This window comes from Monodon monoceros, unplaced genomic scaffold (assembly GCF_005190385.1).
Source record: "Monodon monoceros isolate NGI ecotype Baffin Bay Population unplaced genomic scaffold, NGI_Narwhal_1 Super_Scaffold_18, whole genome shotgun sequence".
NCBI lineage: Eukaryota > Metazoa > Chordata > Mammalia > Artiodactyla > Monodontidae > Monodon > Monodon monoceros.
In genome coordinates this window covers 46,846,433-46,860,915 of record NW_021703774.1, presented here as the reverse complement: position 1 = coordinate 46,860,915, position 14,483 = coordinate 46,846,433, and the positions used below count along the sequence as shown (strand labels likewise).

The following is a 14,483-nucleotide window of genomic DNA, read 5'->3' as shown; positions in this document are numbered from 1 at the left end:
CCCCCATGGGCTCAGCGCGGGACCCAGGGACAGCCGAGGTACCCTTTCATTTCTTGATTCGATCAAACAAAGGATCAGCTTGAAAGAAAAATGCAGCGGGTAGAGCAGAGTTGGGGAATCACAGAGTCCTGGGTGTGGGGAGATTCTCGGCTTATAAGCAGAAGTACCCCAGAGCTGTCCCAAGGACATAAGAAGCGTGTTAATACGATGAACTCCAGAAGGAAAGACTTTCCCAACTTTCCTTGGTAACACACTTAGGAAAACAGTCTTAAACCATTCAGGTGACTAACCATGTTCATGACATTAGGGGATTTTTTTTTTTTTTTCTGAACACTGATCCAGGGAAGGGCTTTCCTAGCCCTCCAGGGTGTAGCTAGGAAGTAGACATATTGTCCGAGCGTTTTCCCTAAGCTAGTGGGTAGAGGGCCCCAGAAGATGAATGACAGCCTTCTGGGCTCTGTCCGTACCTTGTTCCACTGTCGGAGCAGCTTCACCCTTTGCCGGATGGCGCAATAGAATGCCCTCCAGCCTTCTGAGTACAAGAGAAAGCCAAGTCTTCTAGGCAAGACGAGCTACACTGTGTGGTGGGGCACGAGGAAAGCGTTTGGGAGCTTCTGTCATGGATGACAGCTACAAAAGGGAAGGAGCAAAACACCTCTCCGTAGGCTTGACCTTCCCAGACCCAAGTGGTCAACTAGGGATCATCTGTCCCACCTTCTCCCCAGACACTGTCAGCTTCCGTCCCTGTCCGTCTGGCAGAGAAAGAAATGGGGTAAGAGTTAAGAAGGAACGTTCCTCAGGTGGCCAGGAGTGGGAGGAGAGATGAAAGGTCCCCAGCTGTGCTAAGAATTTGAGACCTCCCAGAACCTGGAAGTAGACTGTGTCCATTGCTGCCCCAGCTATGGGGGACCCTCCAAAGGAGAACCAGGCTGAATGTGACTTGTGACCCTGAGCTGGCAGTCAGGACAATTCCAGTGTCCTTTGTCCTTATGTGCACCAGTGTATTTACCCCATTAGAGTCACGTGGAGTCACCTGTGCCCCTCACAAGGAAACCTCCTATCAGACGTTTCTGAACTATTGTTCCCAAGGAGATTTCACAAAAGTATGACATTTTTCCAAGCATCTGGTCCCTGTGTGGACTCTCATAGCAAGATAAAAATAAAGGCAACTCTGGCTCCAATAAGGGGACTCCCAGCTCTTCTTCCTCCTCCTTCAAGGAGAGAAGCATCAAAGTCTGCCTTCCTCCTAAGGAGGTCCACCTTTTCGTGTTAGAGATAAATCTTACCCCTGAGTTTTTAAAGTCAGGTTCCCTTTTCATTTTACCAACTCATTTGTGTACATTGTTCACCATATTGTTCTTCTCCCTTACTTTGATCTCAGTAAAATACGTTGTCTCTCTTTGAAGAAATAAAGGACAAGGAGAGAGAGGAGCATATAGGAAAGGAGCCACGTCCTCTTGAGGAAGAACGGAGTTCATCGGGGTCACAGGGCAGAGTGGGAGGAAGGGGGTGGGCTGTGGAGTCAGGAAGGCCCAGCTCCTCCACTTACCAGTTTCATGGCCTAGAGCAACATAGCAAAGTATTAACCCTCTTAACCTCCGTTTCTCATCTCTGACATGGAGACAAAATACTGTGTGTCAAGGGCTTAGCCCAGAGCCTTACCGAGTGTGAGCGATCAGTAAACGTGAATTCCCTTCCTTATGCTTCCATTCTCCATCACGTCATGAAGTCCGAATATGGAGTAAAATGTGTGTTGAGACATAACGTACACAAAAAGTTGAACACAGGCTGGTTTCCAAGACTTGGTTGTTGTGCACACACACCTGGCCTGTGTTGGTGCCAGTGGGAAGGAGGTGTGTGTTAAAGGAAGCCTCTGCACGCCTGCCACATGTCCACAGTCCAGCTGTGTCTCCTCAGATCCAGAGCAGTGACGACGGGCTGGAGGGTTGTCATCTGTCTTGTTCTTTCTTTGTGCCCTTTGAAACGTGGCAGTGGTAGCTTTGGTGTTTGTGGCGGGGGAAGCCTTAACAGCCCCGGAGCCGAAGCCTCTCTGTTGGTCCTCAGACCAGGTACAGTGCAGGGTACCCCAGAAATCCCCTGGTTCTGGGGTCCACGTGTATTGTGATGGATTGAGCGTTATCATCCATTGCTTGCTTTTTTGTTTGTTTTTTTGTGGAAGGCGGGCCTCTCACTGTTGTGGCCTCTTCCGTCATGGAGCACAGGCTCCGGACGCGCAGGCTCAGCGGCCATGGTTCACGGGCCCAGCCGCTCCGCGGCATGTGGGATCTTCCCGGACCGGGGCACGAACCCGCGTCCCCTGCATCGGCAGGTGGGACTCTCAACCACTGCGCCACCAGGGAAGCCCCATTGCTTGCTTTTAGTGATTTCACTTCTTGAACTTTTTATTCATTTCTCTCCAAAATGTAAATGGTACTTGCTCATCCTTCTCCATGCACACTCTCTCTTTTGTTAGCATCCTTCTAAGCTTGCCATGCACATTTCCTCTCCCCTTCCTCCTGCTTATGGGACAGGCTCACGCCCCCCTCCTCTGGCCTTCGTCACGTTTGCTGAGGTCCAGGTAATGCTTTCTCTTGCTCGTATGCTCATGCTTTCTAACTCTGTTCTCCCCCTTTCCTCATTAAGGGCACAGAGAATTCAGCTCTCCCATCACTTTGGTAGGGTTAGCCAGGGTTTCCCCTGACAGCAAAGCAAGGGCCTGACCTGAAACAGGTTGACATCGGAATAAGGCCTACGTCCCCCTGCGGGGCTGTGGTCAGGGGCTCAGGCCAAGAGAACCACGTGTGAGTTTTTCTGTAGGCCTGTCAAGGACCTCCCTCCCTGTGGATACAACTTTCATTGTCATATCCCATATTTTTGCCCCTAAGAATGTCCACCATTCACATAACCTTACTCCTGCTCTATCTCTCTCTCTCTCTCCTTGAAATTGAACCTTGTTTTACTGAGGCTTCTGCAAAGGTTATTGCTCAATTTGAGCAGAACTGATGGTGATTGTCATGGTAATACCTTTCCGTGGCTCCTCAGAAATCAGAAGTGACTTGGTATCTCTTCCACCACTGGCGGCCAGAGCCTTCTGAGGACCCAGCCCAAGTCCCAGGAGCAACACCCCAACCAAGGGGAGAAAATGGCCTCTAGCTGAATTCTCAGAGAAAGCTGAGCCCTTCTATGCAGCGGTCTGCCCCTGCCATCATGTATATTTTCTAGGAGCATGTGTGTTGTTTTGTATTGGCTGGAAGGGGATCTCTCTTCTTTATAGCTGCGTATGTGACGTGAAGGGATTCTTTATAATGTAACCTCGACAGATTCCATGTGGGCACTGTATTGACTTTTGAGGAGGAGGGGAAGGGGGTTTATTTTCTGAGTGTGGGCATAGCAAGGGATAAGAAAATAAATGGAAGATACCTGTATTGCACCCTTCCTGTTCTGCCAAGTCCACTTTTACATTATAAAGCATTTATAAGAACACTCAGGTCTCCCTCCATAAGCCCAGTACCTGTATAGAGGGGGCAAAGTTTTGACAGAGGTTGGCTACAGCTCTCCCTCATCCCACTGCCCTCACAACACCCTGCTTTCTGGGCCACGTGGGGACACGGAGTGTTTGCCAACTATAAATATCCTGACTGTGCCTTTTCCTCTCTGTGGTTTCAAGAAAAGTCTGGTGAGTGACTGGGCCTGTGAAACCTTTCTCTTTTATCTTTTTCTGTTTGAAAAAGAGGGATTCTTCTGTTTGATAATTATTGTCCACTGAAAGACCAGAAACTGCTTTTCCCACTTTTCTCACACCCCGTTGCCATCACTTCTGCTTCCCGGTCTGCTGGGTGGGAAAGCAGGGATGGTTCCAGCCTTGGCATTTCTGGGTATCTGCACATTGGACACACCCCCTCACTTTGGGGCACCCCCCCAGAGTCGGCTGCCTTGTAAGGGGGTCATGTGTCCACTGTGCAGGTTGAGTACGTAAACCTTACGGGATCCTGCCCATTGATGGCGATGCTGTCTGGCCCTCAGGCTTCCCGTCTTCCGTGTTTGGTAAAGGGCTTCTGGCAGGCAGGTGGGCGGGGCCAGGCCAGCACCTCAGTAAGGACCGCAGGGGAGGCTGGGAAGGGTGTGATCCTGCACTCCAGCCCAGGCCCCTCCCTCCTCTTCATTCCTGTTGCTCTACAACTTGTTACTTGACCAGCTCAAGTCAAGCACCAGGTGAGCTGTCCTGGGTTGGATTCTAAATAGTAAATTCTCAGCTTATGATGGCTTCTCAACACAAACAGTTGAAAAGAAAAATAACTAGCAATTCAGCTCCCACCTCCTCCCCAGCATGGCTGTGTACATCAGTCAGAGTCATGCAGGCTCTCAGGCAGCTGACACCAAAGCTTCCCGTTACCATTTTCCATCATAGCAGGGCACGAGGTAAGGTCAGGGCTCCCTGGCACGCAGGGGATCTGGATCACAGCCGCACTTGGCCTTTCATTATTCAGTCCTTAGCCAGAAAAGAAAAACATGAGTCAATCGCCTCTTGATGCCAGAAGGAACCGGAATTCCCACGTTAGCTTTTAGTACATTCTTTTCATTGAAGTATGTCACTTTCCTGACACTTGACAGCCTGCCCTAGTCTCTAAGATGGATAAGGTCTTTTGAACGCATTCAGAACCAGCCACAGCAGCAGAGCTGGTTCTGAATTCATTCAACGAAATACACAAGCACAGACAATTTTAGACTTGGAAATGGTACTCTGGTTCTGGTTTTGCATTTGAGGCTTTGTGTTTGTGAAGGTGGGAGTGTGCATACATGAGAAAGGAGTGACTACTTAGAACTGAGATGCTGGTACGTGCTCGCACTCAGCGGAGCTTGGTAATAATGGAGCTGACACTTCACCTTACACCTGCCTGACCCTTTCTCCTGTCCTTTGCTGTCTGCCTGTGTCTGAGGCAGTCCCCTCAAACCTCAAGTTTTGCCTTGGGGCTTCTTTCTTGACAGCCCCCATTCTTTTAAAAGTGAGAGGGGTGTCTCCCACAGGAAGCTGTGACTACTCATTAATCTTGGAGGGGGAAAAAGTGTTGACAAAAGTCCTACTCCATTCAAAGAAGACCCATTTACCACTGAGCCAGACAGCTCATCCAGTTCCACTGCTCTGTGGAAGAGAATGAAGGATTAAAATCAAATTTAGCCGTCAGGTAGCCCATTAACTGTGGATTTAGGATGCCAGCTGAGCTGGAATTAGAAATTGCCAGCTGTGAGCAGATAGAAGGATGTCATTGCTTGAGACTCCAGCCTGAAGAGTCACCTCAAGAGTGACTTTGTCTGACTTTGGACCCCAGCAGGGACACTGAAGATAATTAATGCCCATGGACTCTTGGGATACCCACTGCTGTATTTTACACCCTAGCTGCCTTGCAAACAGGGTTTGGGAGGGAAGAAGGAAGGTCGTAGTGGCAGCCACACGAAGGGAGTATCTGAAAGAAAGACAGAAGTTCCCAGTCTACCTGTTCTCATCTTTAAGCCCCAGCATGCGTGTGTTTTCTTTTTTAACATGTTTATTGGAGTATAATTGCTTTACAATGGTGTGTTAGTTTCTGCTTTATAACAAAGTGAATCAGTTAGACATATACATATGTTCCCACATCTCTTCCCTCTTGCGTCTCCCTCCCTCCCACCCTCCCTATCCCACTCCTCTAGGTGGTCACAAAGCACTGAGCTGATCTCCCTGTGCTATGCGGCTGCTTCCCACTAGCTATCTATTTTACGTTTGATAGTGTATATAAGTCCATGGCACTCTCTCACTTTGTCCCAGTTTACCCTTCCTTCTCCCCAGTATCCTCAAGTCCATTCTCTAGTAGGTCTGTGTCTTTATTCCTGTCCTGCCCCTACGTTCTTCAGAACCTTTTTTTTTTTTTTAGATTCCTTATATATGTGTTAGCATATGGTGTTTATTTTTCTCTTTCTGACTTGCTTCACTCTGTATGACAGTCTCTAGGTCCATCCACCTCACTACAAATAACTCAATTTCGTCTCTTTTTATGGCTGAGTAATATTCCATTGTATATATGTGCCACATCATCTTTATGCATTCATCTGTCGATGGACACTTAGGTTGCTTCCATGTCCTGACTATTGTATATAGAGCTGCAATGAACATTGTGGCACATGACTCTTTTTGAATTATGGTTTTCTCAGGTTTTATGCCCAGTAGTGGGCTTGCTGAGTCATATGGTACTTCTATTTTTAGTTTTTTAAGGAAACTCCATACTGTTCTCCATAGTGGCTGTATCAATTTACATTCCCACCAACAGTGCAAGAGGGTTCCTTTTTCTCCACACCCTCTCCAGCATTTATTGTTTCTAGATTTTTTGATGATGGCCATTCTGACTGGTGTGAGATGATACCTCATTGTAGTTTTGATTTGCATTTCTCTAATGATTAGTGATGTTGAGCATCCTTTCATGTGTTTGTTGGCAATCTGTATATCTTCTTTGGAGAAATGTCTATTTAGGTTTTCTGCCCATTTTTGGATAGGGTTATTTGTTTTCTTGGTATTGAGCTGCTTGTAAATTTTGGAGATTAATTCTTTGTCAGTTGCTTCATTTGCAAATATTTTCTCCTATTCTGAGTGTTGTCTTCTGGTCTTATTTATGGTTTCCTTTGCTGTGCAAAAGCTTTGAAGTTTCATTAGGTCCCATTTGTTTACTTTTGTTTTTATTTCCATTTCTCTAGGAGGTGGGTCAAAAAGGATCTTGCTGTGATTTATGTCATAGAGTGTTCTGCCTATGTTTTCCTCTAAGAGTTTTATAGTGTTTGGCCTTACATTTAGGTCTTTAATCCATTTTGAGTTTATTTTTCTGTATGGTGTTAGGGAGTGTTCTAATTTCATTCTTTTACATGCACCACTTATTGAAGAGGCTGTCTTTTCTCCACTGTACATTCCTGCCTCCTTTATCAAAGATAAGGTGACCATATGTGCGTGGGTTTATCTCTGGGCTTTCTATCCTGTTCCATTGATCTCTATTTCTGTTTTTGTGCCAGTACCATACTGTCTTGATTACTGTAGCTTTGTAGTATAGTCTGAAGTCAGGGAGCCTGATTCCTCCAGCTCCATTTTTCTTTCTCAAGATTGCTTTGGCTATTCGGGTTCTTTTGTGTTTCCATACAAATTGTGAAATTTTTTTTTCTAGTTCTGTGAAAAATGCCAGTGGTAGTTTGATAGGGATTGTATTGAATCTGTAGATTGCTTTGGGTAGTATAGTCATTTTCACAATGTTGATTCTTCCAATCCAAGAACATGGTATATCTCTCCATCTGCTTGTATCTTCTTTAATTTCTTTCATCAGTGTCTTATAGTTTTCTGCATACAGGTCTTTTGTCTCCTTAGGTAGGTTTATTCCTAGGTATTTTATTCTTTTTGTTGCAGTGGTAAATGGGAGTGTTTCCTTAATTTCTCTTTCAGATTTTTCATCATTAGTGTATAGGAATGCCAGAGATTTCTGTGCATTAATTTTGTATCCTGCTACTTTACCAAATTCATTGATTAGCTCCAGTAGTTTTCTGGTAGCATCTTTAGGATTCTCTATGTGTAATATCATGTCATCTGCAAACAGTGACAGCTTTCCTTCTTCTTTTCCGATTTGGATTCCTTTTATTTCTTTTTCTTCTCTGATTGCTGTGGCTAAAACTTCTAGAGTCAATTTTAAACCTGATAAAATTTCACCAATTAGCCAGGCAGTGTAAAAAAATTCTGCTTATACAGTTACTAGCAAAGCGTAGCTAAGTGTTATCAAATGATTATATTTAAATGATCTGTAAGAAGCTCATGAATTTTTTCTTAAACAATATGCTGCAGTTGATGTATTTGAAGAGTCTGTTCTCCTGGTTTGATAAAACCTCTCCCTTGCAATCTTGTTGACTTGGATAATGGCTTAAATGACTCTTGTATGCAGGGATTTGGGAGAGGTAGTTTAGCCTAGCCCATGTGTAAATTTATGCTATATTTTAATTAATGGGGACTACGTTGTTGATGCTTTTCCTGACCCTGTGGCTTTGTTAGCCAGTATTCCTTTCATTCAAATGACAATTTTCAAGTTCGTACTGAATGTATGTTAACAAAACTGAGAACCCAAGCATGCTTTTTTGCAGCCACTCAAAATCCTAGCTTTTCAGTAGCTCTTCTGCAGACCTGTTTGAAAGATGTGCAGAGCAATGACTAATCTTTATTTTACTTTTGGCCTGTGTCTGATTACTATCCTTGGCTCAACTCTGTAGGAGTCAGAATGGGACTAATAGCCCAGTACTTTGGCAACCACAGTCAGCTGTTAAGATCAGAGTGTACCATCGAAGCATTCCACTTCCCAAACCAAGGGACACACACACACACACACACACACACACACACACACACACACACACACGTCGTCAGAGATCCCCTTTGTTCTATAGCGTGACATTTTACTAGGATCCTGGGACAAAATTAATTGTAGAGAGCAAATTCTGTCCTTTATCTGGGTGTGTATGAGGAGAAAAAATTATTGAACTTTCCTTCAATACGATGGGCATCTGTTAGTATGAACCCATTTAGAGTCTACTGGATATAAAGGTCTTGGTGTTAAGGACCTGGGCTAATGGAAGGTGAAAGCCTGGACCACTTTGTTCTCTCATTTCAAGGATTTGGAAGATTCTCCCTGAGCTTTTGCTAAAGATGAATGTAGCCTGGGGAAAAGATGGTGACCTATTTAGTTATTCTGGAAAAATTTTCAGTCAAATGATTCCATCTTTTCCAAGCATTTAGCTTGCAATTATACCTTCATTTGTTTGCTTGTTTATTTAAGGCCTGTCTTCCCTCCTAGATTAGGAAGGGACCTCATTTGTTTTGTTCACAACCGTGTAGTCAGTACTTAGAATAGTGCCAGACATTTATTAAGGACTCCATCAGTGCTGTTATATGAATGGATAAAGGTATGTTTGGCTGACCTACCACGTGCCCAGTCTCATGCATGAGAAGACACTGTTATAACTCAGGGGAAGATATTTCCTCTGCCTTCTGAGCATTTGGAGATTATCACATGAGGGATTTAAGGTTTATAAGGCCTTGGGTTTAATTCTCAAACCACCATTCATTTGGCATTTACAGTGAAAATTAATATAATTTTGAATGTGAGATCATTCACTGAATAAAATGGTCATTGGAAATCTTTGCTTGTGGTATATGGTGGTGTAACATAGGTTTGTGGTAAGTAAAAAAAAATTAAAAGAAAGGAAAAAAAAGTACCCTTCACAGCCAACTGTCAACCAAGAAGCAAAGGCTGAATTTTAAGCACTTCTTCATAGCAGCTGGCTGTTCACCCGTGGCACTGGGGCTCACTTACTGAGATCTTATGCAAGGCACACGTTCCATGGGCTGCAGCTTTGTTTGCAGTTAAGTGGATTTCAAGGATCTGTTCCAGCTCTAGAATTTGGTGAGCTGTTTGACAGAGCCTAGAACCAAAAACTTGCTGGCGCAGAAGCTTAACGGTGCAGAGCAAGAGCTCTGAGCATCATATAGACTTGGGTTCAAATCCCAGCTTGCCCTGCCACTGCTGGGCACTCAACCTCTTGGCATCTTATCTGTGAAATGGAGATAATACTACCTTTGTCCGAAAGTTATTAGGACGTCCGAATAAAGAGTTGCACTAAAAGTGCTTAACAGAGCCTGGCCAAGAATAAATATTCAGAAAGTTAGCTTTTATTATTTCTATCTCAAATGTTCCATGTTTATGCTCTCCATCTTTATTTTTGTCATTTTTAAGCCTCACCAATAGAACTGTGATGATTTGTCTGCAAGCTACACGGTAAATAGCTCACAACGGACAGGTGGTCATTTAATTTATCAAAAGGCATCCCTTTATGTGACATCAGGACCTTGATAGACAATGCCTTCCCCCGTATTTCAAGGTGGTTTTATGGTATGGCCCATCTGTGCTTTTGAGAGATGTCAGAGTAGCCCTCTCCTGGACATTGTGTCTCCCTCTTCAAATGAACTCCTTCATAAGCATAAGTATGCCACTATGTCTTGAAACTCCTTTTCCAAGACATAGTTTCTGGCCCAGATCAGGCATTTTTCCTCTAGCCTGGCTTCTTATAAATTCACTGGAAACAGAAGGAGTTTGTCTGAAGGCTACTAAGGAAGTGGAAGTGAAAGACTACATTTAGAAAACTCCAATTCAGCGAGGCTCCATGGAATAAAGTACACATGGGGAATGCCATATAGTTCGAGGCAGCATCCCTAACGCTTGCAGAGGCCCTTTGCCTCTGCAGGGTGGAGAGGTGGGTGTGGAGCGATGGTGTGCTGGCTCTTCCTCTCCTTCACAAAGCGTGCGGACTCTGCAAGTGCCAAGGCTGTAAGCGGGATCTCTAGGGTCTGGGCATCTCCAATTTCCCGTTGTCCTAAAGTTCTCTTTTCTCCCTGAATTTACTGACTATCTCCCTTCTCTCCATTACCTCTCCTCCTTTTTTTTTTTTTTTTTTTTTAACTGCTTTCTGCTTGGATCCTCCATAGGAATGCCTTGGGGTAAATATTTTTTTTTCTTCAGTTTTCTTTGAAGTAAAAAAATATGGGGAGTGGGTTGGAGGAGGGAGAAAGTATGGTTGAGAGGGAAGGAACTGGCTCACTAAGAAAAGAGTGGTGAGTTTATGTGAGTGGTGTGTTTTCATTGATATCCAAGAGAACAGAAACTAGGAGTCACCAAGCCTTCTTGGGAAATGATCATTCTTATTGGTTTGGATATGTTTTCGGCCTATATGTTGCCTTTTTAGAAAGGTAGATAGACGAACCTACTAAAGTAAAAGAGTTTATAAAATATACAAAGCCCATGGATGCAAGAGGCCATTGATATCAATGTGATGCTTTTGGGTTATCTGTATTCAGATCTAGAACTGAGTAAAAGCAACTTACAGATCATGGATTGTAACCATTTAAGAGGGTCTCAAAATTCACATTCTAGGCAGTCAGCTTTCCATTAAATGTCTTCCTACCTTACCTTGTATGAAGGAATGGATGACCTTTGGTCTCCCTATTTGGAGGATGGGTGTGGGAGGAAGGACAGGGTGAAAAGCAGGCAGAAGCCTTGTAGTTCCCATCTGATGTTCTAGATGGATCCCATTTCCTTCGATAGTTGGTGTCACGGTGATCTGGGCCAACGTGAGGAAAGAACCAGAACCTGAGCTCACTATTTAGTCTCATTTTCTACCATCTGCATGTTTTACAAATTGCAGTTGTTTGACTCGAATGCAAAGATCTCAAGGGATGGGCAGGGTGGAGAGAGAAATGCAGGTTGATTTATTCATTTCCTTCCTAAAAATAGAAAGATGTGTTTTGTCTACTAGGAGCAGACATTTCCGAGAGGCTGAAGAGAGAGGGTCATCCGCTGTAGGGCAAGGATAAAGGTGGGCGGGGGCTGCAGTTTGGGCCTCCTCCAACTGCAGGCTCTCTGCAGCTTGTGCTAGGTGCAGAGGGCTGGAAATGGGAAGGGACTGCTGGAAGAGCCACTCGCACAGAGATAATCGGGGTGTGAGCCAAAGTCCTGGCTAGAGGCCTGCATGACGTGCTCTCTCTGGAGCCAGCAGCCCAGCCCAGCACGGGTGTCATGTCCCCACCAGCCTTCCTTACCCTGCTCTCCCCTGAACTCATGAACTGTGCAGAGGTGACAAACCTAGAGCTGAAGGAAGGACTAGGTAGAGTCCTCCGATGAGACTTGCTGTCAACCATGGCTCCCTATTCAGTTCAGCACATGCTGTTTGAGAGCCTTCTACTGAAAACTCCCTAGGCTAGGTACCATGCCTGTCCACAATGGGCTAGGGTCATGTTCCCTAGTCAATTGATCCTCCATTTCCATTTGGTCGGTGTGGTCATGAGCAGCATTGCTCCGGCTGTTAGGGGTAGGAAGTGTTGATTAACGTGTGTGCACGGGGGCCTCTGTGGTGTGCCTGTGTCTTGCCCTTTGTGAGTATGCATGAGTGTGCGTGCATATGAGTGTGTGCACGCTGGGGAGTGATTGGAAAATTTTCCCAGAGAGTGTTGTTTGGGGTCTACTCTGACCCAATGTCAGGCCTCTTGCCCACCTCTTTCCCCCTTCTCCCTGTTGTTAACGTAGTAGTGTGACTGTCACTTTAACTGTCCCCTGTCCTGTGATTTCCCGGGGCTTCTCCCCTGCAGAAGCAACAAGGGCCGGGACATCAAGACCATCAAGTCCCTGCGGGTACTGCGTGTGCTGAGACCGCTAAAGACCATCAAGCGCCTGCCCAAGCTCAAGGTAACGTTCGCCGGTTTCTTCCCATCAGCTCCCCTTCCTCTAGAGAGAGAAGCCTAGGTGGCCTGCTTTTGGAGAATTATTTCTGGGGATATTCTTTTTGCTCACACAGAGACTGAGATTCTTTTCATCTGCTTGAACTAAGGGTCTGAGTTTCAAAGGAAAATAACCAATATCCTAAAAAATCTATCTCTAAGGACTTTTGCCCCACCCTCCGTGGGAAGTCCTAGGAAGAACCCTGTGTGGCTTTATCCTGGAGCCTCCTGTGTCATTAAGGTGGGTCAGACACCACAATGGAAGGAGCATGAGCCCTGCGTGTTGTGGTCTGCATGCTACGTCAGACCGAGTCACCTGGGCTGGTTTCTTTCCTCATGATTCTAGAGAAAGAAAGAATCTTCTAGCCCTGACCCTTCATATCTTAGAGGCCAATAACTTGCCCAAGGACACAGAGTCATCTTTGGCACAAGCAGAGAAGAAATGGGGAAGTGAGCTCACACAACTAAGTTCTCCCTGTTGCCAGGACCTGTGTCTTCATAGGTCTATTATCTGGGTTCTCCTGCCCTCTGACCTGCTCACCCACCCTGAGCTCCTTCCCTGAGCCTTCCTGCCCTTAGGTTGCTGGCTTGTGGAACCCGCCTCTCCCACACACATCCCTTGCTGTTATGGAAGCTGAAGCCTCATGGGAGAAAAGTTTTTCCTTCCTGAATTCCTGCGAATGAGAGCCAGCCACCACCAGGGAGGGAACAAGGGACTCCCCTGCTCCCCAGTTCCTCTTTCCCATTGGGTTTGCATCACCTCTGATATTCCCCACCAGTCCCTCCACCGCCACCCCAACTGCTTCCCTTTCAGCCCTCTGGCTCTGCAGAGAGGTGTTAAACCAACCAGGTTGATCAAAGGCTTAAGACCCCAGGAAGGTCTTTTTGGAAGACCCCTAACTGGCTGAGACATGGCTTCCTCTCAGAGCCCAGGGCCCTGGCCTCCTGCGTGGAGTCCCGAGGAGAGGTACTCATGCTCCAAAGGGAGTGTCCTCATTGCCTGCTCTCCTCCTCCACTGCCCTGCCTTCCCTCCTGGATCAGGCACCCCCCACGGTATCAGGAAATCTTTCACACGCTGTTCCGTATAACCCTCCACCTGGTGACGGGCCCCAGCACAGGGCCTGGCCGGGGCCAGTGCCTGTGAACGTTCATTCCTTTCTGCCTCACCCCCAGAAACATTTGGCCGGGAGGCCTGGGGCCCTAGCCAATGTTGTTAGCTGCAGCCCAGGTCCCCTGGTCTCCTCCTCTGAGCTATGTTGGGGTCCTGAGAAGGGCTCAGACAGGACGATGAGATTAATTAACAGGCTGAAGAAGGCGACCCGACCTTGGTTAATTCCAGCTAATTAGGAAGGGCTGGCTCTTTGCTCTGCGGCTCCATAACCTGAGGGAAATGTAGATGGATCTGATAATTCCTCGAGGCTGCATGTCACTCACCTTCCCTGCAGTGCTGAACTAATTAAACCAGCAGTGTTCACCCAGCGCTGTGAAGAGGCAACTGCTCAAATGCAGCGCCACTGTGGGGCTAGACTCTCCAGTGAGCTAAACCTACAAACCTAGAAAATAACCTAAAAATGGTTTGAAATGTGTTGAATTCCCATGTAACTATTCATGGCTTAGGGCCTACAATGGATTCTTCAGAGGGAGATTCACTGCCTTGAACTGAAGTGCAAGTTCCTGATTCTGTCCATCTGATCCTCCCATCTCTAATAGAGGGTGGCTCTTACCCCTTCCCACGTCACCTGTTGAATCTTCATCCCCAGCACAGCCAGCTTTAAACTAGAGAACATTTACGTGAAGTGTGGCATGTAATTGGGGTAAATGTGTGAACTTATTACAAAGTATCATTAAAATGGACAAAGATGATAGTTTATTATCACTCCCTGATCTATTTAGAAAGGCTAAGAGAAAACAATACATATTCAGTATATAAATCAAATCTAAGAATGTGCCCCAAATGGATGAAGTTACGGATAAGCTATTTAATGCCTAAAACAGGCTAAATGATTTCAAGGATCCCTTTTCTGGAATAAATTTCTGTTTCACACTAAGTGGAATGCACGTAATAGGATTCCACAAAGGACTCCCTCCGCTGCCTGATACCATCTTGGTCTCTACTGCTTTGGGTTTCCTTTCAGATTCAGAACATGTGTTCCCCTCCTAAATTAT

The 14,483-nt window shown here is 45.8% G+C and overlaps 1 protein-coding gene across 1 annotated transcript in view; it reads left to right on the top strand.

Annotated features, from left to right (window-relative positions):
- CACNA1E (calcium voltage-gated channel subunit alpha1 E) overlaps positions 1–14,483 on the top strand; it is a 367,243-nt gene that overhangs the window by 306,477 nt on the left and 46,283 nt on the right. Inside the window, exon 27 of the mRNA XM_029227981.1 lies at positions 12,188–12,284. Coding sequence (XP_029083814.1) covers positions 12,188–12,284 — 97 coding nt within the window. The remainder of the gene's footprint in view (positions 1–12,187; positions 12,285–14,483) is intronic.